Source organism: Ostrinia furnacalis, unplaced genomic scaffold, assembly GCF_004193835.3.
Source record: "Ostrinia furnacalis isolate ACB-3 unplaced genomic scaffold, ASM419383v2 OfSCF0802, whole genome shotgun sequence".
In the NCBI taxonomy this organism is placed as follows: domain Eukaryota; kingdom Metazoa; phylum Arthropoda; class Insecta; order Lepidoptera; family Crambidae; genus Ostrinia; species Ostrinia furnacalis.
This window is the reverse complement of record NW_021131041.1, coordinates 515,425-543,347: the sequence shown is the minus strand read 5'-3', so window position 1 is coordinate 543,347 and position 27,923 is coordinate 515,425. Positions and strand designations below refer to the sequence as shown.

The following is a 27,923-nucleotide window of genomic DNA, read 5'->3' as shown; positions in this document are numbered from 1 at the left end:
AAAAGATGTGTGATTTAATTTTTAATACACATCACAATAGTGTCTAGTATAATTTTGACTGCAAGATTACACATTTGTGAAAGGCAGTTTGGTTAAAAGCAGAAATCGTAATTGAAAGCAAAATCATATCAATCCGCTGAAATGTGATTCTCCCACCCGCTTACCCGCACCCTTCCCCGCGTTCGTCGATATGACGTCACGGCTGCCAAGTGCAGTGCGCTGTTAACTCAACCGGGTTGTATGATAGAGAAGAATCTATATTTCAGGCAGGTCACTGATTGACTGACTCACTCATCACGAAATCTCAGAAACTACAAGTGCTAGGAGTCTCAAATTTTGCATGGGGGTTCCTTTTAGAACGTAGGTGCTCACTAAGAACGGATTTTACGAAACTCCACCCCTAAGGGAGTAAAACGGGATCCACGCGTACGAAGTCGCGGGCGGCCGCTAGTAAAATATAAATGAAAGACATCGGAACAGAAAATAAATTCTTTATTAATGTCAATAATATCCAATTTAATCAGATTAACTTATATTTGTTCCAAAACAATATCTTTTATTGAAAGCGCAATCAGAGGTAAAAATAACTGTAGTGAGATCGCAAACACATCACATTCCAACTATTAAGGCTCGGCCAAAGCAACGCGTGTTCCCTGCGTGCGCGGTGGCGATAGCGATCAGACTTGTATGAATTTGTAGCGATGAGTTCAGATCAACGCGTCCTGTCAATGGCCGCGGCAATTAGCGAGCTGTAGGTCTAGACAAGTAGCACTTTTAGATCGAATCGAATCCGTTGTAAACTCTTTACAAAAAAAGGTCTTTCGACCATTTTTCGACATTAAAACTGTCAGATTTTGCAACTTGTCTAGGGGGCCAGCCCCCTAGACAAAACGCACTTTTTGATCGAATCGAAAATCGAATCCGTCAAAACTCCATACAAAAAAGGGGCTTTTCGACTGGTTTGCGATTATAATTTGCACTTTGTCTAGACCCACAGATCGCGCTTGTTATTTTGACGTTTCTCATGCTAAATGTCTGAAACGCGATCACGGTAATGTGAACAACTTTTGCACGCAGTGATCGCCATCGCGCACGCAAGCTGCACGCGTTGGTTTGGCAGAGCCTTTAAAAATTATGATCGCAGCCTTGAGACGTGTCAATTGGCACATAGTTACAGACCATAAAGTTAATATTCCGTCGGAATAGAGCAACAACTACGAGCTGTCAAACGAAACCGATTTTGGATGACACTGGATGTCACTTGTCAGGATTATTTCACTGTTTTTTACAACAAATCAATCACTGAATCAGTCACCATGTTTTTGAAGCACTATTTCTCATAAACATCCACGATTTCACTCGCGTAAAATCTGAAAATATCTCAAGAGTTTAAATTTTCTGCGTGCCACTAAGTGCCTCTAAACTGTCAAATAGTTGCAAAAAACGGTTGTTTGCATCACGCATCTCTTTTTATCACAGTGTTGCTGCTAGTGACATCTCGCTCGCTCAGTTCTTTGTTGCTCTATCCCGCTAGGTATATTAACTTTATGTTACAGCCTTGGGAAACAGATATTTAGCCAAAAAAAGTGTTTCTGCAGTACTTACACCAGGGTTGCCAAGCTTTTAAACAAATTATTTTTGAACCTGGCAACCGAGCGCGAATAAACTGAAGGTGTAAGACGCCTCCATATAAAACGGTTCTAAAACGTTATTATTTTATAATCTACTTATCTATTTATATACAATACACTGTGTGTTTGAGGTATATTTTTTATTATTATTTTGTACTGCAATTTTTTCGTTCTACATTATTATTCATATATCTAGTAATATCATATTATGTCGAATTTATTTTTCCGTAACATTTGTCTACATTTTACGTATGGTTACGTATTTACTATACCTTATATATGTAATAACTATATATTTTATTATAATAACTTTAACAATGGTTTTCGTTTATTGGCACATCACTGACTTGGCATATAGTTGTGTGAAGGACACAACCGCATCAAAATCGGTCCAGGGGCTGCGTTAAGAATACTTATATCAACGGATATATAAATCAAACGCATATATAACTAAAATACTTTTCTTTTGAAGAAAATAAATCTAAAGAGACCGATTTTGATAAATATTTTTATAAGTAGTCAATACTTTAATACTATGCGTTCGGCGTACTATAAATATAATACTATAGTTAATAAATACACAGGTATTGTTGTATGTCACTTCACACAACTACATAAATGTAACTACGACTAGTATGTTAGCAGTGCTAATATATTATGACACATGACACGACCTGTCAAAAGTACAATGACCCTAAAAATGGGCTCTTTTAAGTCCACCAGGATGCTAAGTACTAACAAAAGAAATTATAACAAAATGGATTAAAATAAAATTATTTTACGTGATAAAAACTAAAGAAGTCGCGTAAGCATTAAAAAGGGTTTTAAAAAGTCCAAAAAAATAATGTTTTTGATTCTAAACTGACCCTAAAATGGGCAAAAAATCAAAGAATATGGCAGTTTTATACTTTTCTATAAATAAAAATTATGCTTTAGCTGCCTTATAGTTTTATAATACTATAAAAGTAAGCTCTTAACTTATTAAGTGTTCTACAACTAAAAAAGTAACATAAAAAATAAGCTATGCAAAATATAAGTTTCAAAAAATAATTCTTATCATGCAATTTTCCGATCAATACAACACTGGTACAAAAATGTTATAATACTTTACTTCGAATTTAAGACGACAATTTAGTCTTTTTCATTAAAAGTCATAATCAGATTTTTTAATTTGGCAACACAGAAGGCCATAGACAAATATCATACAGATTATGTAACATACAAAGCTACAATACTTATTGCTGTTTCGATTTCCTATTCAATACTTAGAACAACATAATTGCACCAATTTAATCAACTTTTTTATAGTCATTAACATAGTTCGTGTTTCGAACACCATGTAATTTGACAGCTGTCAATTTTTCCTGTTTCTGATTGGTTGATCAAAGACAAGGTGTCATTGACAGATGCGTCAAGCTGAGTAAATGTTAAAAATAAGCAGGTATTTTTACCTATCAAGACATATTATGTTTGCACCGAAAGATAAAAGGCAAAAAATCGTGCTAAAATACGCATGGTGAAAATCGCATTTTGTTATTAAAATAATCAACAAAATATAAGTAATTTAAAAATATCTTTCGCAATACTGACTTATTTGCAATAAAAAATAGACAGCTTAAATCACAGACCACGTAATATTAAAAAATAGAACGAGTAAAAAAGTTTTTATTTGTTTTAGTTTAAAAAAATACAGTTGTTTATTTGGGTACTTTATAGGCAAAAAATGTTGCCATTATACTGTTTCTGTTAAAAAACTACAATTTTGGAAGTATTAAGTGGTCTGTGGCGTTAAAATAAACATTAAAAAATGGGTAACTACAGTAACCGATGGCACTAAATGAACTAGATCGTATGAGTGACTAATGTCGATGAAGTATTTTATTTCTTGGCCCTTGGCCAATCGATGTTGCACGTTCATTACATTCGGGGTTGCCAATTTACAAAAACATACCATTTGGTAGTTTTCTAAATAAAATTAGGGTCATGTAAAAAGGAAATATTTGAAAATACGAGTAAAATACTTATCACATTTTGACATTGTCTTAACGATGAGTTCTATGTAACACAAGGCCAAAATAAATATCACAGCATTGGCAACCCTATACATTTGAGACAAATGTAACAAATCATTCACGGTCTTTGAATATGTGTATACTATGCTTAAAGCATGTATACTGGGCCTGATATTTGAAGTTCGGTATGTCCTCTTTACTGGTTAAAATATAGCAATTTTGATACTTTTTTGATGCTTTCTAAAATTGTCTTTGCATGCATATTCTGTCTTTTTCCTTCGTATATCGATAAAAAGAGACACACTGACTTTACCGCGAGATAGATCTCTCATCAGGCCCATCCTATCACTTACGAGTGACTTACAACAAATTTATTGTCATAAATACTTTCAGAAACATCTTACTTGGCGCCGGCCTTCTCCAGGAAGTCCATTTTGAGCCGTAACTCGATGAGGAAGAGTTGTTTTTGCAGCGAGAATATTTCTTCCTTCTGACGAAGTTCCATGTTTAGGATTTTCATTTTCGCCTCATGTTCCCAGATGGCGTGTTGTCTTTTGGCTGTGAAATACAATCTTTCTTCTTCCGTCGCCGATCCGCAGTCGTGTTTTATTTCGTCTTTGTCCTGGTTCTTTTCGTGGCCATTTTTTCTTCGGTCATCGTCCAGATGGCTTAAGTTTAAAGGTGTGTTTGAGAGCTCGTTTAGTTTTTGGATTAGGTTCTGCCGGATTCGGTCCTGTTCGATCACTTGTAAGGGGTTGGGGAGGAGGGGTAAGTGGGGGGGTAGAGAAAGGGGGTTGGGAAGGGGTTTGAGGGGGGGCGTGGGGGAGGAATGGGGTATTATTTGGACTTGGGGCTCGAGGACGTTGGGCATCGTGTCGTCGCTATCGTTCGTGCTTGAGAGTCGGCCGTTTGACATCTGGAAACGACATGTTTATAATTCAAATTGTTGTCGTAACACATCCAGGATATAATACCAAAGTTTTGATAAAGTTTATTTCTATGACTATAGGACATCCAGTGCATAAACATAAATCATAGTGCATATTATCGTCAGATCAGCTTATTTAGCTTAACACAAGGGGCTAACGGGACTATTAGTAATTTGTGCAATACAAATTACTAATAACCTTTAAAAAAAACACATTTATTCACACTACAATTATGTGGTCGCGATCCTCATCAGCGAGAGACCAAAGAAGAAGAAGATCGTTTATTCTCTAGAGCAGGGTTTCCCAATTTTTCTTTGCCAAGGAACCCTAATTGATTATACTTTTCCTAGCGGAACCCCCGTACTACTCCGCCCGCACGCCCTGCCCCTCCCTTGTGCGTCAACAAGACGGTGCGCGCGAACAACGTCGGTCACGAAACGTGGGATAATATTTTTTACGGAACCCTTGCGGCCTTTCCACGGAACCCCAGGGTTCCGCGGACCACCATTCGGGAATCGCTGCTCTAGAGCAGGATACCAGTGGAGGATTTAGCCTAAACTCTCTAAGCTGACTGGACTGTTTGGAGAGGTCTGATGTTCGCATAATTGTCATCTTTCATTTGTCATTGGACACCTATCAGAGTGGTAATCATGGTACAGTCAAAAGCACATCATTTTAGCTGCAAAATAGCCTGTATTACAATGTACCAGTCGATGAAGCACATGATGTCGTGCCCTGAGTGCCCGAGCAACTGCACGCAGGAAGATATACGCCCGTATTCACAAACGATGCTTGCTTAAGTGAAGCAGCAAATCGAACGCACATCGTTAAATAGAGCTCTGTGATTGGTTCTTGGGTCACCCTGTGCGTCCACGCGCACTGTGAGACCTCATAGTAACGTTTGTGAATACGGGCGTTAATGAAGGCTACTGACGGCAGAGTTTTGGGCTCACACTGTGTAGATTTGATATCACTTTTATTAGCAAGCTGAAGTGGCAATGGGCAGGGTACATAGTACGCAGAACTGACGGCCGATGGGGCAGCAAGGTTCTGGAGTGGAGGCCACGTACCGGAAAACCATCCACAAGGTGGACCGACGACCTGATAAATGTAGCAGGAAGGCGCTGGAAGCAGGCCGCTACCAACCGTGCGATGTGGAAGTCATTGGGGGAGGCCTATGTTCAGCAGTGGACGTCCTGTGGCTGAAATGATGATGATGAATAGATGTTAAACTCACGTTAACGGGCAGGCAGTCGTCATCTTTGGCGCTGTGTGCTCCGTCCACACTCAACGTCGCCTCGGCTTCTTCCTCTGAAACGAATATCATATTAATAAGGATTTTTTGGTCTGAAAATGCAAAACTTAACTTAAACTTAAACCCCCGTAATAATAAATAAAAAGTTACACCTTAGTGGAACCCTGAGGGCCTATAAGCGCGTTAAAAAATGACATTAAATGTATGACGGATTGTACAGCGCCCTTAGCGGGAAACGTTCAAATACAAAAAAAAAATCATACATTTTTTAAGCGCGTTTGATGTAAACACACTCAGCCCACTGTTTTAAAGTGACGTTTAGTATGTAAATGGAAATAAAATATCTCCTATTGTTTATTTCTGTATAGTCAAATTTTTGAATTGCCAAAGTTTTTATCTAAAGCCCGGTTCCACCAAAGCGGAGTTTCTCATCTCCGCTCCGTAAAATTATATAGAAAAACTAGCTTTCCGCCCGCGGCTTCGCCCGCGTGGAATTTTGTCTGTTTCAAAAACCGGGATAAAAACTATCCTATGTCCTTTCCCGGGACTCTAACTATCTCTATGCCAAACATCAAAATTGGTTCAGTGGTTTAGGCGTAAAAGCAAGACAGACAGACAGAGTTACTTTCGCATTTATAATATTAGTATAGATGGAATACTGTATTTCTTAATACTGAGGCCATGAAAAAACAAAGATAATAATTATTACCTTTTACGTCTAAAGGAAGTATGTTTTGCCAAAACATTCCGTCGAGCAGGCCGGGCGCCTCTGCCTGGGTTTGCTGGAACAATAATGATGAAACTTTATAGGACTACAAATTGCATGCTCATTGCTCAACATTTGATATTGTTCACCTCCTTGCAAATACTGACAAACGTCTTGTCAAACATCTTGGCAGAGATCTTGTCAAAGATCTTAACAAACACTTTGACGTCAAGCATCTTGGCAAAGATCTTAACAAACACTTTGACACTCAACTCTCACCTGTGCAGCTGTGGCGTGCGCACGCATCTTCACATAGTTGCAAACATATTGACAAACATCTTGACAAAGGTCTTGCAAACATGACTCAACTGTCATCTGTGTTATGCGCTCGCATCTTGTGCATATTTGCAAAAATATTGGCAAATATCTTGTCAAAGATCTTGGCAAAAATCTTTACACTCAACTATCACCTGTAGGAATAGCCTGCACGTATTTGCAAAAATATTGACAAAGATCTGTACAAACATGTTAAAGATCTTCTTACCTGTGTGTCGTGCAGGCCCATCTTACTGTCCTTGAAAAACATCTTGTCAAAAATCTGCACAAACATCTAGACAAAGATTTTCATACCTGTGTGTCGTGCGCGCGCATCTTGCACTTCTTCTTGTAGTTCTCGTACCACATCTTGACCTGCGCGGGAGTGCGCGGCCGCTCGCCGCCGCAGCGTTTGTTCACCTCCTCGCAAATCGTCGACCACACCAGCTGTGGGCAAACGAAACGCCATTTTTATTTCTTTATTCAATTTAAAAATATCTACAGTAACACACTGTTGCGATGTTTTGAGCTACTAAAGGATTAACTCAAATAAAACAACAATAGTATTTTACTAAGACAAGACGTATTAATGTTGTTCAAAAATAGACTGTAGTCACCAATGTATGTATGGAATGTAGCTAGAGTCTGCATATTGTAGTTTCAATAAAAAAAATGTTTGGGCCAAAAGATACTTTGCTTGTGTAAGTCAACACCGTACAGCGCCATCTGTTGGTGGCGTTTAGAACTTAATAGATTCAGCTATTAAACAGTGCCTAAACTATATCTTCATCATCATCATCATATCAGCCACAGTGACAGGACATCCACTGCTGAACATAGGCCTCCCCTAACGATATCCGTATTGTACGGTAGGTAGCGGCCTGCCGCCAGCGCCTTCCTGCTACCTTTACGAAGTCGTTGGTCAACCTTGTGACTGTATCTTATAGTAAGGTAATACATAAAACCAATAAGAACTTCATCAGGTCATTTAGCCTCCACTGCAGGAGCATGCATGACCCTCTCTTATGTGACTGCACCATCTTACTTTATTTACCTTTAGCAAACGTCAAAAACCTGTCAAACTCCATACAAAAACATCGGTTATCGTTATAGTTCCCGTCAAAGTTAGGTGGTGCAACTCAGCCTTAAAAAAGACTGCAAACTACATAAAATAATAACAATTTGAAGTGACAAAGAAGGCTTTAAACGAAATAACACTAAGTACAAAACCACAGAACTCGGAATCAGATAATTCCAACTCGATATCTTCGTTAAAACAATTACCTACCGAATGCTAAATTCCCCACACTGATTAATCATAAAGTTGACTGATTAACTTCACAAAGAAACAAATCTATACTAATATTATAAAACTGAAGAGTTTGTTTGCTTGAACGCGCTAATCTCAGGAACTACTGGTCCGATTTGAAAAAAATCCTTTTGTGTTGGATAGCCAATAGGGGCGGAGCAGTAAAGAAAAATGTTGCAAAACCGGGAAATATTATTTAAAAAAAAATCACGAGTACGAAGTCGCGGGCACAGCTAGTAAATAAAATACAGACGTGCCCCCAGTGCAAAGTTTGTGCTTTCAATTATTATAAATTAGGTAATAGATAAGATAATAAAATAATATGATAAATAACTCACATAGCTGTACAAGTGGCTCTGGTTGTCCATCGACAAGCACTCGCTTTGAAAAACAATGAAATAATAACCGGTGGTTCAAATTCGATACGTCATAGAGTAGTTTGTGGATAGATAGGTCGGTCGATTGATGTCACGAAAACAGGGTATTAAGTCTAGCACTTAACTCAGTGCCTGAGGTATGGAAGCGGCACGGGAGGGTGTTTGTGACGGTCAAACGTCAGCGAGACTCAGTACACCCTGTCACGTCATAATATGTCAATGTCACCCCTCCCATACCTCCAGAAGGGGAGGAGTGACATTGACATATTATGACGTGCCAGAGCAAACAAGCAAGAGCATATAGATGACCCACGCTGAACTGTCCCGCCAAACTCAATGACAGGGGGGCGCTACCATCGTTCAACTATATGGTTTCCAACATGGCAAAAATCTGAACCAGCGATCCGGTATTGACGGTGGCGCCCCACTGTCAATGTCATCGACAGGACAGTCCAGTATTTTGGAACTATATCTGACATCTCGCTGACATTTGACGTCTCAAAACCCCCTCCCGTGCCGTGACACCGACTGATTTAACCTTTAGATATCTTTAGAAAAAGCTACTTGCGTTTTTAATTTCGTAAAAGAAGTGTATTGATCACAGAATTGAATCTATCAAAGTGGCAGACATGTATGGCAGAATCTTCAGCTTCGAGTATGTCTGATTAATACTACTTCGACCCAATTAACAACTATTATACGGTTGGTTTAACAACAAATAACTTCACAAACACACACGTTTAAGGATATGTAGACGTCTTTATATCACTAACTCTAAATTACATTTAAACTCGTTTTACAATAAAAATGAAAATAAAATACCTACTGCAGTTCTTTTTTTCTTATGGTCTGCTTATGTCGAGTTTTGGCGTAATTCTTATTTTTGCCGTGTGGGTTTAAAGAACATTTTATTTATAACAAGTTCACATAAACAGCGGACAAAATGCTATGCTAAATCATAACATTGGTACTTGGTGGTAACAGGACTATTCCCACCTCTCGTTCCCACCGCTGCAACTCCTGTGTAGCCAGGATCTACAGCTTGACCGCCAATAATAACCCAACCAGGCGGTAGTGTGTGTTAGAATCCCACATAACTCGCCGTTGATCCCAGACGTTGAATATGGTCAGGCCGTTTTCCCGGGAAAAAAAAAGGTCACAACGCTGGTATACTGTGGAAGCCAGAAAAATAACTCTATACTGTTCTAACATAGCTCGTAGTTGCTGATGACCGTTGGAGCAGAAAAGTTCTAGAGTTCCGAAAATCTGGTGAAGGTCGCAGGACCGGTCGTAATGGATATCCTTGGAGGAGGCCTTTGTCCAGCAGTGGGTGAAAATGAACGAAGCCATATATGCGTATCATCATCAACAGCCCTTTACAGTCCACTGCTGGACTATGAGCCTCCTCCACTATAGTGGAGGGTTTTGCCATAATCTCCACGCTTGGCAGGCGGGTTGGAGATCGCAGTTTAAAGATTGATGTTTTTCAGAGAGCGCTGCTGCCCATTCTCTGTTTGATGTGTAGTCCCTAAGTCGCCTCTTACGACACCCGCGGGAAGAGTAGGGGTTGGTGACAAATGTACTCTGCCGTCACCACACGGCTGCGTATACAGTCTTAAAACTACTAAATCTCAAACCCACGTAGAGATCTGCCTTATCAACTGATACTAGAATTTATAAATACGCTTAGATGATAACTCTATGTTATACATTATTATACAACAAAGAACTGTTTATCATCATTACTATCGGTGATGTACGATTATTTAATCAATATACAAGTATCAAAGTAAAATTCTTAACGAAGGAAACATCTTTTTAAAGTAAATTTCACAAACTTAATAAGCTAATTTTTTGTATAATAATTGAATATACTAATACTAGCTGTAATGACGTCCACTGCTGAACATAGGCCTCCCCCAATGCTTTCCATGTTGCGCGGTTGGTAGCGGCCTGCGTCCAGCGCTTTCCTGCTACCTTTATTATGTCGTCTGTCCACCTTGTGGGTGGACGTCTTACGCTGCGTTTTTTGGAACTACATACTGGTCCGATATGAAAAAATATTTGTAGTTGTATAGTCCATTTATCAAGGAAGGCTTTAGGCTTAACGTCACTCTACAGCCAATAGGGGTGGAGCAGTAAAGAAAAATGTTGCAAAAACAGGAAATATTATTCAAAGATTCAAACTACGTATTTTCACGCGTACGAAGTCGCGTGCACAGCTAGTATAGCGGGCAAATAAATTAGATACCACAGTGTTAAACTTAATATGCCGTTGGCTGTACAAGATATTATTATGATACTAAAACTGTATTTGACCTTAATCTCACCTGATGGTAAGCGACGATTAAGTATAACTTGAAACAAGTTTAGTAAAATTTAAATGCTTATTTACAGTATTGCCAATATGATAAATTCATCACATAAATACGTGCAGTATTTTAACTTTCTAGCTCACGCGATAAACGGGACTATTCCCACCTCTAGTTCTTACCGCTGCAACTCCTGTGTAGCCAGGATCTACAGCTTGACCGCCAATAACCCAACCAGTGAAGGTCAAGTTTGTTCCGGGGGAAAGTTAAACTGTCATTGGACCCGCAACGAAAGTAATCAGAAGAACATAGGTGGAGTTCGAAGTTAGGGTTCGCCTTCCAATATAAATAAACATCGAAAACTTTAAAAAAATGTCTTATTTTATTTCGTCTCAATCAGCCAAATGACGTCCACTGCTGGACAAAGGCCTCCCCCAAGGTTTTCCACGGTGAACGGTCTTGCGCTGCCCGCATCCAGACTCTTCCCGCGACCTTTACCAGATCGTCGGTCCACCTAGTGGGAGGCCTGCCCACGCTACGTCTTCCAGCCCGTGGTCGCCACTTGAGAACTTTCCTGCCCCAACGGCCATCGTCTCTACGAGCTATGTTTTATTTTATTTATGACTAGATTTTCTTGCGCTATTTCTTCCCAGCACGGACCTAAATTATTGTCCCGAAGCAATTGTAAATTATAGTTATACTAGCTGACCCGGCGAACTTCGTACCGCCTATGTCCATCAGAAATAATCTAGAATTCTAATGGCGAAAGAATTTTTCAAATCGGCCCAGTAGTTTTGGAGCCTGTACAAACAAACAATAAAATCTTTCCTCTTTATAATATAAGTGTAAAAATTCAACGCGCTAGAAATAATATATGCCTTTTATTTTATGAGTCCAAGCGCGCCTTTTAGGCAGGTTGTTCAATTAAAATTGACATATACAAACTATTCTTAGACCTGTCTGTCATAATTTACTCTATGGTGAGCTTACACGCGCCGCCAAATTGCAAATGAAGCAGTCTTCAAGTTACTTGTTACTACTCAGAACTGTCAAAATGTACGTAGAGTCAGAAGACTCACGCCCGTATTCACAAAATCCCAATCCCAATCCCAACTAATATTATAAATGCGAAAGTAACTCTGTCTGTCTGTCTGTCTGTCTGTTACGCTTTCCCGCTTAAACCTCACAACCGATTTTGATGAAATTTGGCATAGAGATAGTTTGAGTCCCGGGAAAGAACATAGGATAGTTTTTATCCCGGTTTTTGAAACAGGGACGCGCGCGGTAAAGTTTTTCTGTGACAGACAAAATTCCACGCGGGCGAAGCCGCGGGCGGAAAGCTAGTTTACTATAAAGGTAGCCTTTCGAACTAAGCGTCACAGACGCAGCGTCTTTAGCTTTGGTCTTAAAGGTAGCCTTTGGAAGCGAGTTAGTGAAGCGGCGTTGGTGGCACAAGACCAAAGCTAAAGACGCTGCGTCTGTGACGCTTACTTCGAAAGGCTACCTTAAGGTATCACAGTGCGTGTGGACGCACAGGGTGACACGAATTAATCACAGAGCAAATTCAAATCAAATATTTTATTCAATACATACTATTACATACGCCCTTTCCAGGGCACTTATACACATCCCAAATATAGCTTGCCCTACCACCACTTCGGGACAACATATGGGCTGGTGCTGAGAAGAAGTGGCGGAAGAAACTCAGTCAACTTTGTCAGCTTCTTTTTCAATAAAATACAGTAATTTATAGTTTACATGACACGCAATAAGTGCGAGCTAGGCAGGTAAAATCCACGCACTCTTGTCATTCAAATAATCGTTAATTTATAGTGTCCTTTTTTCATAAGGATTTTCTTAACCTGTACTTTGAATTTATGAATAGGTAGTTCTATAAGAGATTGTGGTATATTAATAAACATTTTAACACTATTCCCCAAGAATAACCTATCTACTTTATTCAACGTTCGATTTGGGTCTTCACCTAAGCAAGCAACGTTTGTGAATACGGACTTATGTATTTACCCTATTTATAAGCAAATAAAGAATTTGAATTTGACGTAAGACTTCTGAGTCAATTTCCATTTTGCACTTTAGAGCCTTGCTTAGGATATCTAAATACCACCCATAACCCGTTGTATTTAGTTAATTGTAGAATAAAATAGACCAGTTTTGTAAAATATGCGACTATAGTTCCGTCCAAAAAACTTTGTGATATTGATAAAAAATGATTTCACGAAGTTTATGGCATTTTTATTGGTTTACTAAGTTGACTGATAAATTCCATGATTTCTTAGATCTAGAAATAAACTAACTTTCTTGGCACTAAACATTCAATGGTCGGGTTCCATCGGCGTTCAAGCTGTAGATCCTGGCTACACAGGAGTTGCAGCAGTGGAACTGGGAATTAGTACATCTGTCCCGTTAAAACTTTTCTAAACCATAATGCCTCCGTCAGAGTTACCACAAAAAATAACAATTGCGGTACACAAGTTACTAATATTTCTGCTAAGCTAATTAAAAAGCCAGGGACGTCGACCCACAAGGTGGACCGAAAACCTCATAAAGGTAGCAGGAAGGGGCTGGATGAAAACTCATTTATTTTTGCAAATAGGCTTTTAAAAAGCACTTTTACACGTCCCAGTATTAATACTACCACTGCTTCGGGACAATAAACGGGACGTGCTGAGAAGAAGCAGCGCAAGAAACTCAGTCACTTCACTATTGCAGGCCGCTATCAACAAGGCAATATGAAAATCATTGGGGGAGGCCTATGTTCAGCAGTGGACGTCCTGTGGCAGAAATGATGATGAGGCTAAATGTTGTTAGGAGTGGGTTCACCACAATATAGTTTATTTCGGTGACTGACGGTGTTCAAACAGCGACCTTTAGAATCAGGATTTCGGTGCCAAAACTTTTATGTTCGTTTTCACCATCAATCCCAAATTTTTAAGCGATCCCTCCCTATTTTAACACGTAAAGGAATTTTGTTTTCCTATGGGTCACTTAAAATTAGGGATTGATCGTGAAAACGGACATTAGTCAATCAAATAGGATTGGACTCTCCCAATCAGTACCCGGATATACCCAGACATTTTTGAAAACCATTTCAACCTTAAAAATCTTAGAAAAACCCGGGGAATCCCACACGAAGACCTTCCCTAAATAATACCAACCTTATTTTATGTTATCATTTGTTTCAGTAGCTGCTTTAACCGTATCTTTATAGTTTAGGTGAACCGGTAATTAACGGGAACATCGATTGTACTATCTCGGATCGGCGATTACCGATTACTCGTTCATCGTCCTTGAGTTAGCTTAATCTACTTATCAGGTTACACGTTCGGTTAAATTACGTAAATTATGTTATTTTTTTGTCATAGGTGCGATTATGATTAGGTACTTCAATCAATATTATAAGATTTGAGACCTCGTGGATAGAAACATACTCTCGATTCGCAATGAAAAATTACTGAGTTATTTTTTTCCAGTTTGGTTGGTATACAGGATGATTTTTGCATCAGTATCCAAATTTTCAGGATCGACTCAGAATCAGTAACTTAACTGATTTACGTAAAGAAAACAAAACTTTTTTCTCCATATTTAATTATTTTCATCCGCTGCGCGCGGTTTCCAAATTGACTTACGTGGAAAATTTGCTTCGTTCATGGAAAAATACGTACACACAGTTAACTGCAAAGCTTAATAGACATAATGGTGAGCGAAAATAAGCAATAACCTTTAAAACTTAAGATATGGGCACCCGCGGATTATACTTTCAATATTTTTTTTGCGAAAAATACCACAATTAAAAATAATTACGATAAAGTTGTATTGTCAAATTGTTCTAACGAGCTTATTAAAAAAATGTGGATACTGATAACAAAGTCACCCTGTATAGGGGTTTATTTGAATAGGATGGGGGTAAGTAGGCTTCCCTGCCTCTGGTAAATTAAAATGTGTCGTGCTCTCGCAGCGGAGACTAGATAACCTGATGATAAATAAATAAATAAATAAATAAATAAATAAATAAATAAATCTTTGGACAATTTCACACAGCGCCAGCTAGCCCCAAAGTAAGCAACTTAATGCTTGTGTTATGGGTGCTAGCTTAACGGATATACTACTTGTATACTATATAATTAAGGTTCTGGAATGGAGGCCTCGTACCGGAAAACGCAGCGTCCACCTCCAAGGTGGACCGACGACATCATAAAGGTAGCAGGGAAGCGCTGGACGCAGGCCGCTACCAATCGATCAACATGGAAAGCATTGGGGGAGGCCCATGTTCAGCAGTGGACGTCCTATAGAAGAAGTGGATATGGATGTGTTGTAGAAGTGGTTTTGGGTGCATTGTAGAGGTGGTTTTCTGGAGAAAGATCCTGGCTACACAGGTGTTGCAGCGGTGGGAACGAGAAGTGGGAATAGTCCCGTTTAGTACCTGTTTGCTGCGGTTGGTGGCGTTGTAGAACTGGTTATGGGCAGTGCAAAAGTCCCTGTTGTAGAAAGAAGTGGATATGGCTGCGTTCAAGAAGTGGTCATGGCTGCGTTGTAGAAGTTGATATGGATGCGTTGTAGAAGTGGTTTTGGATGCATTGTAGAAGCGGTTTTGGGTGCATTGTAGAAGTGGTTTTCTGGAGAAAGATCCTGGCTACACTGGCTTGCAGCGGTGGGAACGAGAGCTTAATAGTCCCGTTTAGTACCTGTTTGCTGCGGTTGGTGGCGTTGTTGGAGCGGCCCTGGCGCAGCACGTCGCGGTGGCGCGCGATGAGCTCGAGAACGGTTCTCTTCTCGAGCTCGGTGAAGTTTTTGGAGCGCTCCTTGTGGTAGTGGTCACTTGTGGTGACTATGTGCGCACTGGTACCTGTTTGCTGCAGTTGGTGGCGTTGTAGAAATGGTTATGGGCAGTTCGAAAGTCCCCGTGTTGTAGATGTGGATATGGTTGCGTTCTAGAAGTGGTTATGGATGCGTTGTAGAAGTGGCTATGGCTGCGTTGTAGAAGTGGTTTTGGGTGCGTTGTAGAATTAGTCATGGCTGCGTTGTATAAGTGGTTTTGGGTGCATTGTAGAAGTGGATATGGATGTGTTGTACAAGTGGTTTTCTGGAGAAATATCCTGGCTACACAGGTGTTGCAGCGGTGGGAACGAGAGCTTAATAGTCCCGTTTTGTAACTGTTTTCTGCGGTTGGTGGCGTTGTAGAAGTGGTTATGGGCAGTGCGAAAGTCCCCGCGTTGTAGAAGTGGATATGGTTGCGTTGTAGAAGTTGATATGGATGCGTTGTAGAAGTGGTTTTGGATGCGTTGTAGAAGTGGTTTTGGGTGCGTTGTAGAAGTGGTTTTGGGTGCATTGTAGAAGTGGTTTTCTGGAGAAAGATCTTGGCTACACAGAAGTTGCAGCGGTGGGAACGAGAGCTTAATAGTCCCGTTTAGTACCTGTTTACTGCGGTTGGTGGCGTTGTTGGAGCGGCCCTGGCGCAGCACGTCGCGGTGGCGCGCGATGAGCTCGAGAACGGTTCTCTTCTCGAGCTCGGTGAAGTTTTTGGAGCGCTCCTTGTGGTAGTGGTTACCTGTGGTGACTATGTGCGCACTGGTACCTGTTTGCTGCGGTTGGTGGCGTTGTAAAATGGTTATGGGCAGTGCAAAAGTCCCCGCGTTGTACAAGTGGATATAGTTGCGTTCTAGAAGTGGTTTTGGGTGCTTTGTAGAAGCGGTTTTGGGTGCAATAGTACCTGGTTGGTAGAAGTGGTTTCAGGTGCATTATCTGTTTATTTATAGCACTGTACATAGTACCTGTAAATAGTCGGTTGGTAGTGTTGTAAGTAGTACCTAGGTTTTTATTGGCGGTCAAGCTGTAGATCCTGGCTACACAGGAGTTGCAGCGGTGGGAATAGTCCCGTTTAGTACCTGTTTGCTGCGGTTGGTGGCGTTGTTGGAGCGGCCCTGGCGCAGCACGTCGCGGTGGCGCGCGATGAGCTCGAGAACGGTTCTCTTCTCGAGCTCGGTGAAGTTTTTGGAGCGCTCCTTGTGGCCGCGGCGCGCGCGCATCGCGCTCGCGCTTCGGGTAGACATGTCAGCCTGCAACAATGGTGGCTGTTACTACATAGTATAAAAAAAACGCTTTCCGCTGTCTATCCCTGGACCCTTAGATGTATGCTTAGATCTTTAGCCTAGGCGCATACTATCGATTTTTCGTCGGCCGATAGTTTAGTCGGGCAGTTGATCAGTATTGGCATGTATGGAAGTGCGCACATTACACCGATTTGATATGGCCGATTCTTCATACAATTTAAAATCAGGCAAAACTATCGGTCAACTAAAAATCGGTGGTCTGCGCCTAGTCATAAAACAACGCAACGGATGGTGATAAGTACGGTTTTTTTTAAACAGATAGAGTGATTCAAGAGGAAGACTTACATTTTAGCACGTGCGAAGCCGGGGCGGGTCGCTAGGTAATATTATATGAAAATTTGTGAGCGAGCATAGATGGATTCACACAAAAAGACTAAACGAATTTTAATTCATGCCCGTTTTCATACTTGTGAAAGAAATGTAAATATTCGAAACTTTTGCGCGAGAGATAAAAAATCGAAATTCAGCCTCAACTTGAAACGCTCAAACGTTTTCGAAAACCATTAAATCACTTTCCAAAACATAAAATTCCTATCGTGATCCTGTTTTCTCTAATCTAACAGCAATTATTTGACAGCACTTACTCGGAATTGCTTTAAAACCTGATTTATACAGTCAGCATCATAGTTCGTGACACCCAAAGTTGGCAATAAGTTCGCAAAACGGCTTTGTTACAATAGGCTAGTTACCTAAAAAAGTTTAATAGTCCATCAATTAAAAAAAATTGGACACGTACATTTTTAGTTGTCAATCAAACAAATAATTACTAAGTTATGGTGCGTTGAAGTTCCGCGCGACGCGACGTCACAAAGTGCTGCACTTTTAAGCACTCATTGACGTCACGGGCTTTTTATTATGAACGTTGGCGCGATTATCTTTTAAAACTTTCGACAGTGTTAAAAAGTGAAAAACACGTGTCGAGTATTTTTTGATAAATTAACTGAAGGACTAATTAAAACTGTTGCTTTTTTTTTACCCAGGAAACATCCATATTGGAAAAGGTCCTTACGGGACTATTCCCACCTCTCGTTCCCACTGCAACTCCTGTGTAGCCAGGATCTACAGCTTGACCGCCAACAACCCAACCAGTGAAGGTCAAGTTTGTCCCGGAAAGTTAAACTGTCAATGGACCCGCAACGAAAATAATCAGAGGAACATAGGAGTTCGAAGTTAAGGTTCGACTTTCCTCCATAAAGTTGTGATATCAACTTTTTGGCTACTTTGAGTGTCACAAACTATTTGAAACTGACTGTACCAGTGCCATTAAGTCGGACTGGACTGGTTGTCGCAAGGTCTCAATTACAATTATATTAAAGGACATGATCTGCAATCGTGGTGAAAATATTAAGGCAAATGAAAATTTGTTGTTAGACAAAATAAGTTGTGAATTTACGAACATTTACGCCCGTATTCACAAACGATGCTTGCTTAAGTGAAGCAGCATCGAATCGAACGCACAGCGTTGAGAGCTCTGTGATTGGTTCGTGTGTCAACCTGTGCGTCCACGCCACGCGCTCTGTGAGACCTCATATTTAATAATGTTTGTGAATACGGGTTTAACCGCGACTATAATAACAGTAACCGGTGTTTTTTTTGTATGGAGTTTGACAGACATTTTTTGACGTTTGATAAAGTAGACGTAGGATTTTTTTTTTGGTAATTTTACAGTAGAGCATTTAAGTTTTTTTTTGTTTTAACTGTGTTTTAAGATTAAGTTTCATATGACAAACTGCAAGAAAGAACTGTGGGTCTAGACAAAGTGCAAATTATAATCGCAAACCAGTCGAAAAGTGGTCGAAAAGCCCCTTTTTTGTATGGAGTTTTGACGGATTCGATTTTCGATTCGATCAAAGAACTCGAGGTTCGATCTAATCGCAAAAAAAATTGCCCTCATCGGGAATCGAACCCGCAACGCTCCCATTGCAATCTCATCCTCACCACCATTCCACACCCACAAAATAATAACCAAAAATAACAAAACTCGTGGAAAACGTGCCAGTTTAACATTTGGCATTTCGATCACATGGACATGGAGGAAAAAAAGAAAAAGTTTTGTTTATGGTACAACGCGAGGTAGTTCAAAAATGAGATATACTAGTTTTTTTTTCTAAAGTTTAAATGTAAATTTGATAATACAAGTTTACACAGAACCTGTTTGAATAACATTTAAAGCCAGCTCTATAGTTTAGGATTCCTTTTACTTGGGATACCGTAAAGGTATTTTGGACCTGTATACAGGGTGTAAACGGGAACATTCCCACTTCCCACCGCTCGTTCCCACGATCAAAAGGACTTTTTTAATGAGCTATGTCTATATTTAATTATTATTTAATGCCACATAAGTTCCCCAAGGCGAATTTAATGTCATAAAGCATTATCTGCCAGTTAACGTTCCTAATAAATAAATAACGCAGAGGTCCCGGGTTCGATTCCCAGTGAGGGCAGATTTTTCTGTTCAGTTTGGTTGGTGGTAGGGCTTGTTCTAAATCCGCCTGGCTAGCTACCACCATCTTACCTAAGTCTGTCGCCATAACAACAATGTTAACAGCATTGTTGTGTTCTGGCAGTTAGAGGTAAGATAGCCAGTTCCTCCGTGGTTGAGGATTCCAAGAACTTCCTTTTTGTGGATAAAAAAAAAGTGATAATTTATTTACCAAACTTTTTATTTTATTTTAGTGCGTTTTTTGGAGTTGGTTCTATTTTCATCAGGGTTCGAGGATATATATCAAGGGATATACGAGTATATCAAGCCGGTTTTGATGATATATATCAACTTTTAAAATTTGTTACTGTATTTGTACTTTTTGACATAAGATTTTTATTTTTTTAGTTGATTTTGCCGTATTTCAAAGATATTTTATGTTTTTGCTTTATTTGTCTGATTTTAAGTTTTAAAAACATTAAAAACATGTTTATGTAACACATATGCAATAGTATTCATGAATAATACAATAAAATAATACTATGGCTTTCATACAAAATTGATATATATCAAAGTTGATATACAGTGTGTCCGGGCTTGTAGTGATCAAACTTTAAGGGCGCAATCTATGGACAATTTTATCGATGAAAATACTTCAAATTTGGGGCTTGACCCATTTCTCGCAAAATTACGAGGATTTAAGTTTTTAATTTTTAGTTTTCACCTCTTCCTTCAAAAACAAGTGAAAGCGTGGGTAGCTTAACAATAATAAGCAAAAATTTTATATCATGCGATAGCCAATAAAATTATCTATTAGCAGAAGTAGAAAACAGATACAAGTTTCATGCATTTTAAGGGAGTAAGAATGAATTTAATTAGAAAAAAACATGACTTTTTTTCACTTCTTTTTCAGTTATTTTCCAACACAAGAAAAACCAGGTCGTTAAGGTATGTTTTATTTGCATTGTATTATTAGTATTTGAGCTATTCTACAAAACGAATGTAAATTTATTAGTCTACGTCTTTTAGTTTCGACGTAATTGTTGAACAAAGATACCCCTTCCCAGCGGTTTCCATAGTAATCGGAATAGGCTGTGTGATTCTTTCAGGCAGTGCATTTTCGCATGTCGCGTGCGCTATGGAAACCGCTGGGAAGGGGTTTCTTTGTTCAACAATTACGTCGAAATTAATAGACGTAGACTAATAAATTTACATTCGTTTTGTAGAATAGCTCAAATACTAATAATACAATGCAAATAAAACATACCTTAACGACCTGGTTTTTCTTGTGTTGGAAAATAACTGAAAAAGAAGTGAAAAAAGTCACGTTTTTTTCTAATTAAATCCATTCTTACTCCCTTAAAATGTATGAAACTTGTATCTGTTTTCTACTTCTACTAATAGATAATTTTATTGGCTATCGCATGATATAAAATTTTTGCTTATTAGTGTTAAGCTACCCACGTTTTCACTTGTTTTTGAAGGAAGAGGTGAAAACTAAAAATTAAAAACTTAAATCCTCGTAATTTTGCGAGAAATGGGTCAAGCCCCAAAGGATGATGGGCACTTTTCTATGGAATCTGGGCGTAAGACCAACAGAAATGTAACTACTATTATTTGTTAGGACTTAATATCAGAAATATATTTGCATGTAAATAACTATCAAAAACTCCCGGGTTTTCTTGGGAATTGACGTAATGTGTAATAGTAATAGGTCCTTTATTACGCAAACAAAAAATATTATTAATTAATATACTTATCTACTTACATTTTAAATACATTAAGTTATTTATCCATTATTATGTCCAACAGTTCAGGAGTGGGGCCAACAAATGGTATATTTAAACCATGTTCTACATTATACTCGTAAGCGTAGGACCATACCTAGGTACCATTTAGAGAAATGTCATGAACACAGTCATGTTTCAATGGGATTTCTACCAGTTAAGTTGTAGTGTTGTCGCATAATCGATCACGGATCGATTATTAATCGATATTGCCAAATAACGATTTATCGATTAACAATTCGATTAATCGATTTTATTGATACCATCATTACTATCATTTGATTGTTAATTCAATTCCTTATTTTCAGCAATATAATCGATTATTGCAATCGAATAATCGATTATGATTTATTCGGTATACCATACTTACTAAATCGATAGAATCGATAGTAAGATACGAGTATGATACAATACTCTCAATATGATCGATAAAAGCAATCTAATTGACGTAATACTATTTTTATTACCCTAATGTGATGTGAAATACTATGTAAACTTTGCATATTCAACGACCTCTATCTCCGTATCCCCGCGTATTTCAGGGTTGTTGTCATACTATGAAATGAAGTACTAGTATTAAGCTTTAATTTAGTATACTTTTTGTTTCTGTTGGTTTAACGCCCAATATGCCCATCATCCTTTGAAGTATTTTCATCGATAAAATTGTCCATAGATTACGCCCTTAAAGTTTGATCACTACAAGCCCGGACACACTGTATATCGGATATATATCATAAATATCCGATATTTTGATATTTATAATAAATATCGGATATTTTTTATAAATATCAAAATATCGGATATTTTCGAACCCTGATTTTCATGTTAAAATAATTTTATCCTAAAAACGGTTTAACTAAATACTTTAACGAGGAAGGAATCACAGTATTTAAGCTATCAATTTAATGATAAACAATTCCAGATAAAACATTTTGATAAGAATAACCAGCATAGTTAGCGATACTGTAATCCCTAAGATACTATCTTGTTCTCGGTAAAAAATTAGCACGTGCCATTTTTAACCGACTTCAAAAAAGAGGGGTGTGTTTCTTATTGGAAAGCGACAATAGCCCAATGATATCAGAGTCAGACTGTTGGACTTAAGATCCGAGAAACATCCATCTTACCTAAGTCTGTCGCCATAACAACAATATTAACAGCATTGTTGTGTTCCGCCAGTTAGAGGTAAGATAGCCAGTTCCTCCGTGGTTGAGGATTCCGGGTGAAGCTCGCTTCCACTTTCGGCCTGATCGTCACTTACCATCAGGTGAGATACAGGCCAAGAGCTTCCTCGTTGAGGAACAAAGGAAAAAAAACTAGTTAGATTCTCGCTGACTTATTTATGTAAGCATTCTCTAAAAAGAGATTTTAGGAAATATCAACTTAAATTTTAATGGGATAGATGATTAGCATGAGTTTTTGGTCTTAAGCTGGGTTGTACAATCTTACTTGAACTGTGACAAAAGTAAAATCTGTGAAACTCCATACAAAAACACCGGTTATCGTTATAGGTTACGGTTAAAGTTAGGTAGTGCAACTCAGCCTTAGATACATTATTTGTTTGTAGCAACAGTCAGTATTTCTGGAAAAGTTTTACGTTAGAGTAGGTATGCTATTATGAAAAGTCAATATAAGGGCCACTAGGTATTTAACTAGACCATTGGTTCCCAAAGTGGGGGGCGTCTGTCATCTGTAAGAAACCTGCGACCGCTGAGAGAATGCATTCCAGACTGCTCGATACGACCAATAAATAATCTTGACTGGAAGAGAGAGAGAGNNGCGGAATTTTTTATATGGTCGAAAGGGGGAGCTTCTCAAGGGCCGACTCGTGATCCGAGGAACGCGGGTTCGATCCCCGGCGCTGCCGCGCTCGACTATTTGTGGTGGACTCACTTGTAGTTCACAAACTTACCACAAGAGGTTAACGGGATTACTTTTTAGTAATTTGTATTAACAGATTGCTAATATTCTTTAAGCAATACACTTTAAAAAATAATGTGTTTAAGCTTTGCACTGAAGAGAATTCGATCCTTAATTTCGAACTCCTCCTATGTTCTTCTGATTAATTTCGTTGCGGGTCCAATGACAGTTTAACTTTCCCCCGGAACAAACTTGACCTTCACTGGTTGGGTTTTTATTGGCGGTCAAGCTGTAGATCCTGGCTACACAGGAGTTGCAGCGGTGGGAAAGAGAGGTGGGAATAGTCCCTTAATATTATTTAAAACAATAGGGAAACAAAAAGGTACATCACAAATAAGACGGTCTTATGGCTCGCAAGCGTTCTCCAGACAAGTCTGAGGGTGGATTCGACCAAACAAGAGTAAATATTAATCTCAGAATAAATCGTCAGTTTTGACATTATTTCCCATAGTGAAACTGTCAATTTGCCAGTTATACCAGGAGTTATTCTCGGATAAAAGTTTGGTCAAATCAGGCCTGAGAGAGGTAACTGGATTAGCATGATATAGTTGCGTGATGAGAAAAATCTAGTTGGCATGTGGTATTTTGGCGCACCTTTAACGTTCATTTCTATAGTTTGATTCAACCAAAACACGTTCAATGATGGACAAAGAATTTTGTAGCCACGATAGCCGAACGGTGAAAGGGTCGGACTGGCCGACTCGTGATCCGGGGAACGCGGGTTCGGTCCCCACCGCCGCTCGACTATTGTGGTGAGCTCACTCGTGACAGAAGCATATTTAGCTTAGTACGAGGGGCTAACGGGAGTATTAGTAATTTGTGAAACAACAAATTACTAATTATCTTTAAAAAAATAAGCCTCCCCCAAGGATTTCCATAAAGACCGGTCCGCGGCGCTGCCTACATTTGGGCGTTTCCCGTGACTTTCATCAGATCACTCGTCTCATCTATGACTGCAAGAAAGACCCTCAACAGATCGTCGGTCCACCGAGTGCGAAGACTGCCTACATTAAGTCTTCTGGTCACCACACGAGAACTTTTCTGTCCCAACGGCCGTCAGTTCTAGAAACTATGTGTCCCACCCTCTGGCAATTAAGTTTGGCATTTCTTAATTGGTTTCTACTTTTGTTAGAAACTTTAGGCTTCGGCCAAAAATTCGGCTTTTTAGTCGAAGCCAAAGGAAGTTTTTTGGCCGAGAATGGCCGAAACTAAAATTTCAGTCAATCATCTAGATTACCCTAGATCAGCGGTTCCCAAACTTATTTTGTCTACTGCCCACTTTGAGAATAAATTCTTTTTAGCGCCCCCATTTGTAGTCAAGTGTCGAGTGCTCAGTTGGTATCTAAGAGTCCTCCTAGACGTAACGTCCCGATTTTTTTTCTGGGTCTCTTACCACCCCCCTCTAATCCTGCAGCGCCCACAAGGGGGCGTTATCGCCCACTTTGGGAAAGACTGCCCTAGATGATCGATCCCATAAATAATATAAGTCTGGGCGTTGGGATCGTTTCGTAAAGCAGGAGAGTACGGGAAATGTCCAAAATAAAACTTTATGAAAGTTTTTTTAACGAAAAAATAGTTGATAAATCATTTTCTCCTCGATGGAACAACTGCGTTACTCTAGTTGAAGTAACGTCTACACAAGTCAACAACGTGTTAAGTTACAGCAATATTCAATCTTAAATGATAGAGTGATAGCCCAATGGTGTAGGTGTTGGACTGGCCGAATCGAGATCCGAGGAACGCGGGTTCGAACCCCGCTACCGTTCGACTAGGGTGATAAACCGGGATTTAAAAAAAATATATATCCACAACGAGGAAGCTCTTGGTCTGTATCTCACCTGATGGTAAGTGATAATCAGGCCGAAGGTGGAAGCGAGCTTCACCCGGAATCCTCAACCACAGAGGAACTGGCTATCTTACCTCTAACTGCCGGAACACAACAATGCTGTTAACATTGTTGTTATGGCGACAGACGTAGGTAAGATGGTAGTAGCTAGCCACGCGGACTTGGAACAAGCCCTACCACCAACCAAACCGAACAGAAAATTCTGCCCCCACCGGGAATCGAATCCGGGACCTCTGCGTCTGAAGCAGGTGGTGTAACCACTAGACCACAGAGGCGGTTAATCTACTCGTCAAGGAAATCTACTCGTTTTTTTTTTGGGTCGCAGAGGAAATGCTTTACGCACCGTCACCACTGCGGGGGGACAGGGTGGTGTGTGGGACTCCCGGCCTGAAAAGGGCGCTGCTCCGTCCTGAAAAGGACGGGGTATACCCACTAAAACTTTCGCGACGTTCCGTCATCGCCCGAGTGGGGGTGTCGCGAGTATCCAGCCGTAGCCTTAGGCCCAGAACAGACGGTGAAACGCAACTGCAACGAAACTGCAACTGCTAGTTACTTATGAGTTGCATCTAAGTTTCTGCCATAGCGTCCGTTAAGAGACCACACATGACGCGACCAGTTTGAAGTCAGTTTCAGTTTCATTCATCAGAATCATCAGAAAGTTGCAGTTTCGTTGCAGTTGCGTTTCACCGTCTGTTCTGGGCCTTAGACTTCCGCGACAAGGGAATCTACTCGTAACGCAAGCATATTTAACTTACCACGAGGGGTTAACGGGTCTATGCACCTAGTATGTACTTTTAAAAAAAAATCTTAAAATTCTAGCAATCCAAGACTTCTCTAGTTTTGGGACTCGTCTTGTAATACGGGCCCTATCACCAGAAAGTCGATTTTATAGCGTCAATAAACTAAATTTCAAATAATTAAAATAATTAAAACCAGTTAACTTTCAAGTAGTTAAGATGTGATTAATTAACAACTGTTGCCTAGTGGTGAGTTTATAAAAAACTTTTGCTCTATAAAAAACTATTTGGATCACTATAACTGGCTACTATTTTATTTTATCACAGAATTACATAGATCCAAGATACACTTCAATTGATGTTAAATATTTAAGAGCTTTAGCATTATGTAGTACCTATTGCCTGCCTTAAAATAAACTTGCCACTGCTGTATCCACAGTCCAGACTCTATGAAACACATTTGAAAACTGATAGTTTATTATTTTAATTAGCTTAGCCTATTTATCTAAGCACTATGAAACCAAACACACACACACCTCAAAAGAAATGAAGGCATACCAAAGGAAATGGCTTGACATAAAATCTCTCAAGGCATACATAAACTATTAACTATTTTTATAAAATTTCTGTTATAATACTTGAAATTATGACATTCAACAAATAAATAAAACATTAATAATGATAATAGTAAAATTGTTATTATTGTAGAGCTAAAATAATATCTCTACGCTGATATTGAATATCAAAATATACTGAATCTTTCAAACAACTAGCATTAAGAAGTATTTTATTTAGATTAGTTACTGTAACATACATATTTAGAAATGGGGGTTTAAATTTTTTATCAAAATCCATCACTTTAAAAGTAAGGTACATAACTTAAGAACAAAAATAAAAGTATTTTAAACAAATAAATAAAGAAAATAGAAACATATTAACAATTTAAGGGTTTATAATGATGCTAGGAAGGAAGAAAACAGAATATTTATCAAAAAAATATGTTTTAAAAACCAAAGAAAGTTTTTTTCTAAGTTTCTCTGGTTATAAGTTGTTAAATTATTATTAAAAAATTATAATAATGTATTTATTATAACAAAATTGACAATTTACAACAATAACAGTTAAAATAGCCATCCTGGGACTTATTAGTGATAATTTAAAATCAGTTTTGATAGTATTATTCCTTGTATCGTAGCATTAATTTAAAATTAATAAAACTTTTTTGCGACTCTACTAAACTACAAGTTTTTTAGATGCCTGCTTAGTTTTTATAAGTTGTTATCTTATCATAGAAGTGGTTTTTTGTTATTTATAGTTATAACTGGCTCCAAAAGTTGGAGGAAATGTTAATTAATTCCTTAAAAAAGTTAATAATATGCTAAAACTGTGTATGTACTGGTGATTAAGAAATAATTGCTTTTAAACACTTTAAAAATAAATTAAAAAGAATATACGAAAATGTATACAGACCTTTTTTCATAGTCCAGATAGATAAATAACAAAAAGAGCGGTATCTATAATCTATACGTCACTGCGAAAATGATCACTATATACCACCAACTGATTATTTTTAACGAAATTAACGCGATAACTGCATCAGTTAGCTTTTATCAGTCAGTTTAAAGCCGATGAACGGTTCAAAAGCGATTTTTTGTTCAATAAAAGATAACAAAACAATTTGAATGATAAAGTAGATTACACTTTTATGTTGAGAAGCTAAACTATGCAATAGATAGACAGTGTAATGTATGCGGCGGCGGTCTGATTCGTAATAGAATTATAAACGACACAGCGTCAAATTACGCGACTCCCGCTTTCAGTTAAAAGGTTAACAACCAATTGACTACAGTTTTTTTTAATCAGTTAAAAATATGGTCATTACGTTAGTAGTAACTAGAAATAGTTGTCTCACCGTTGCTAGCGGGCCGCATTCCACCTTTCCCGGAGTGCGTGGGATCGTATTTTCATCGTGCACACGTAATACCACTTTGCAAATAACTAATATTTTGGTATCAAACTGCAAGGAGGTATAAAAAATACGATGACCACTGGTTACAACTGTCAAAATTGAACTTCATACATTGCCAAGTGCCATAGACAAGGTTAAGTTTTATAAATAGATCAATCGTTCCGCTACTCGCCGCTAGATGGCGGTATAAGTCCTAAACTCTTCATTGTAGAGACGCGTTTATTAGCAAAATTAAATGTACTTTTAACTATGGTAAGCTTTATTTTCC

At 38.8% G+C, this 27,923-nt stretch overlaps 1 protein-coding gene across 2 annotated transcripts; it reads right to left on the bottom strand.

Annotated features, from left to right (window-relative positions):
* Positions 1–545: 545 nt before the first annotated feature.
* Positions 546–27,758, bottom strand: LOC114350189 (uncharacterized). Of its 2 annotated transcripts, XM_028300895.1 has the most exons (6): positions 27,599–27,758; positions 16,750–16,920; positions 7,164–7,295; positions 6,537–6,609; positions 5,810–5,883; positions 546–4,559 (listed from the first exon to the last, which is right to left on the bottom strand). In XM_028300895.1, the coding sequence occupies exons 2-6, from the start codon at positions 16,912–16,914 to the stop codon at positions 4,044–4,046; spliced, it is 960 nt and encodes a 319-aa protein (XP_028156696.1). In that variant the 5' UTR covers positions 16,915–16,920; positions 27,599–27,758; the 3' UTR covers positions 546–4,043. The 2 variants fall into 2 exon arrangements, with proteins under 2 accessions (XP_028156696.1, XP_028156695.1); XM_028300894.1 differs by lacking the exons at positions 16,750–16,920; positions 27,599–27,758 and adding an exon at positions 8,496–8,540.
* Positions 27,759–27,923: the final 165 nt, after the last annotated feature.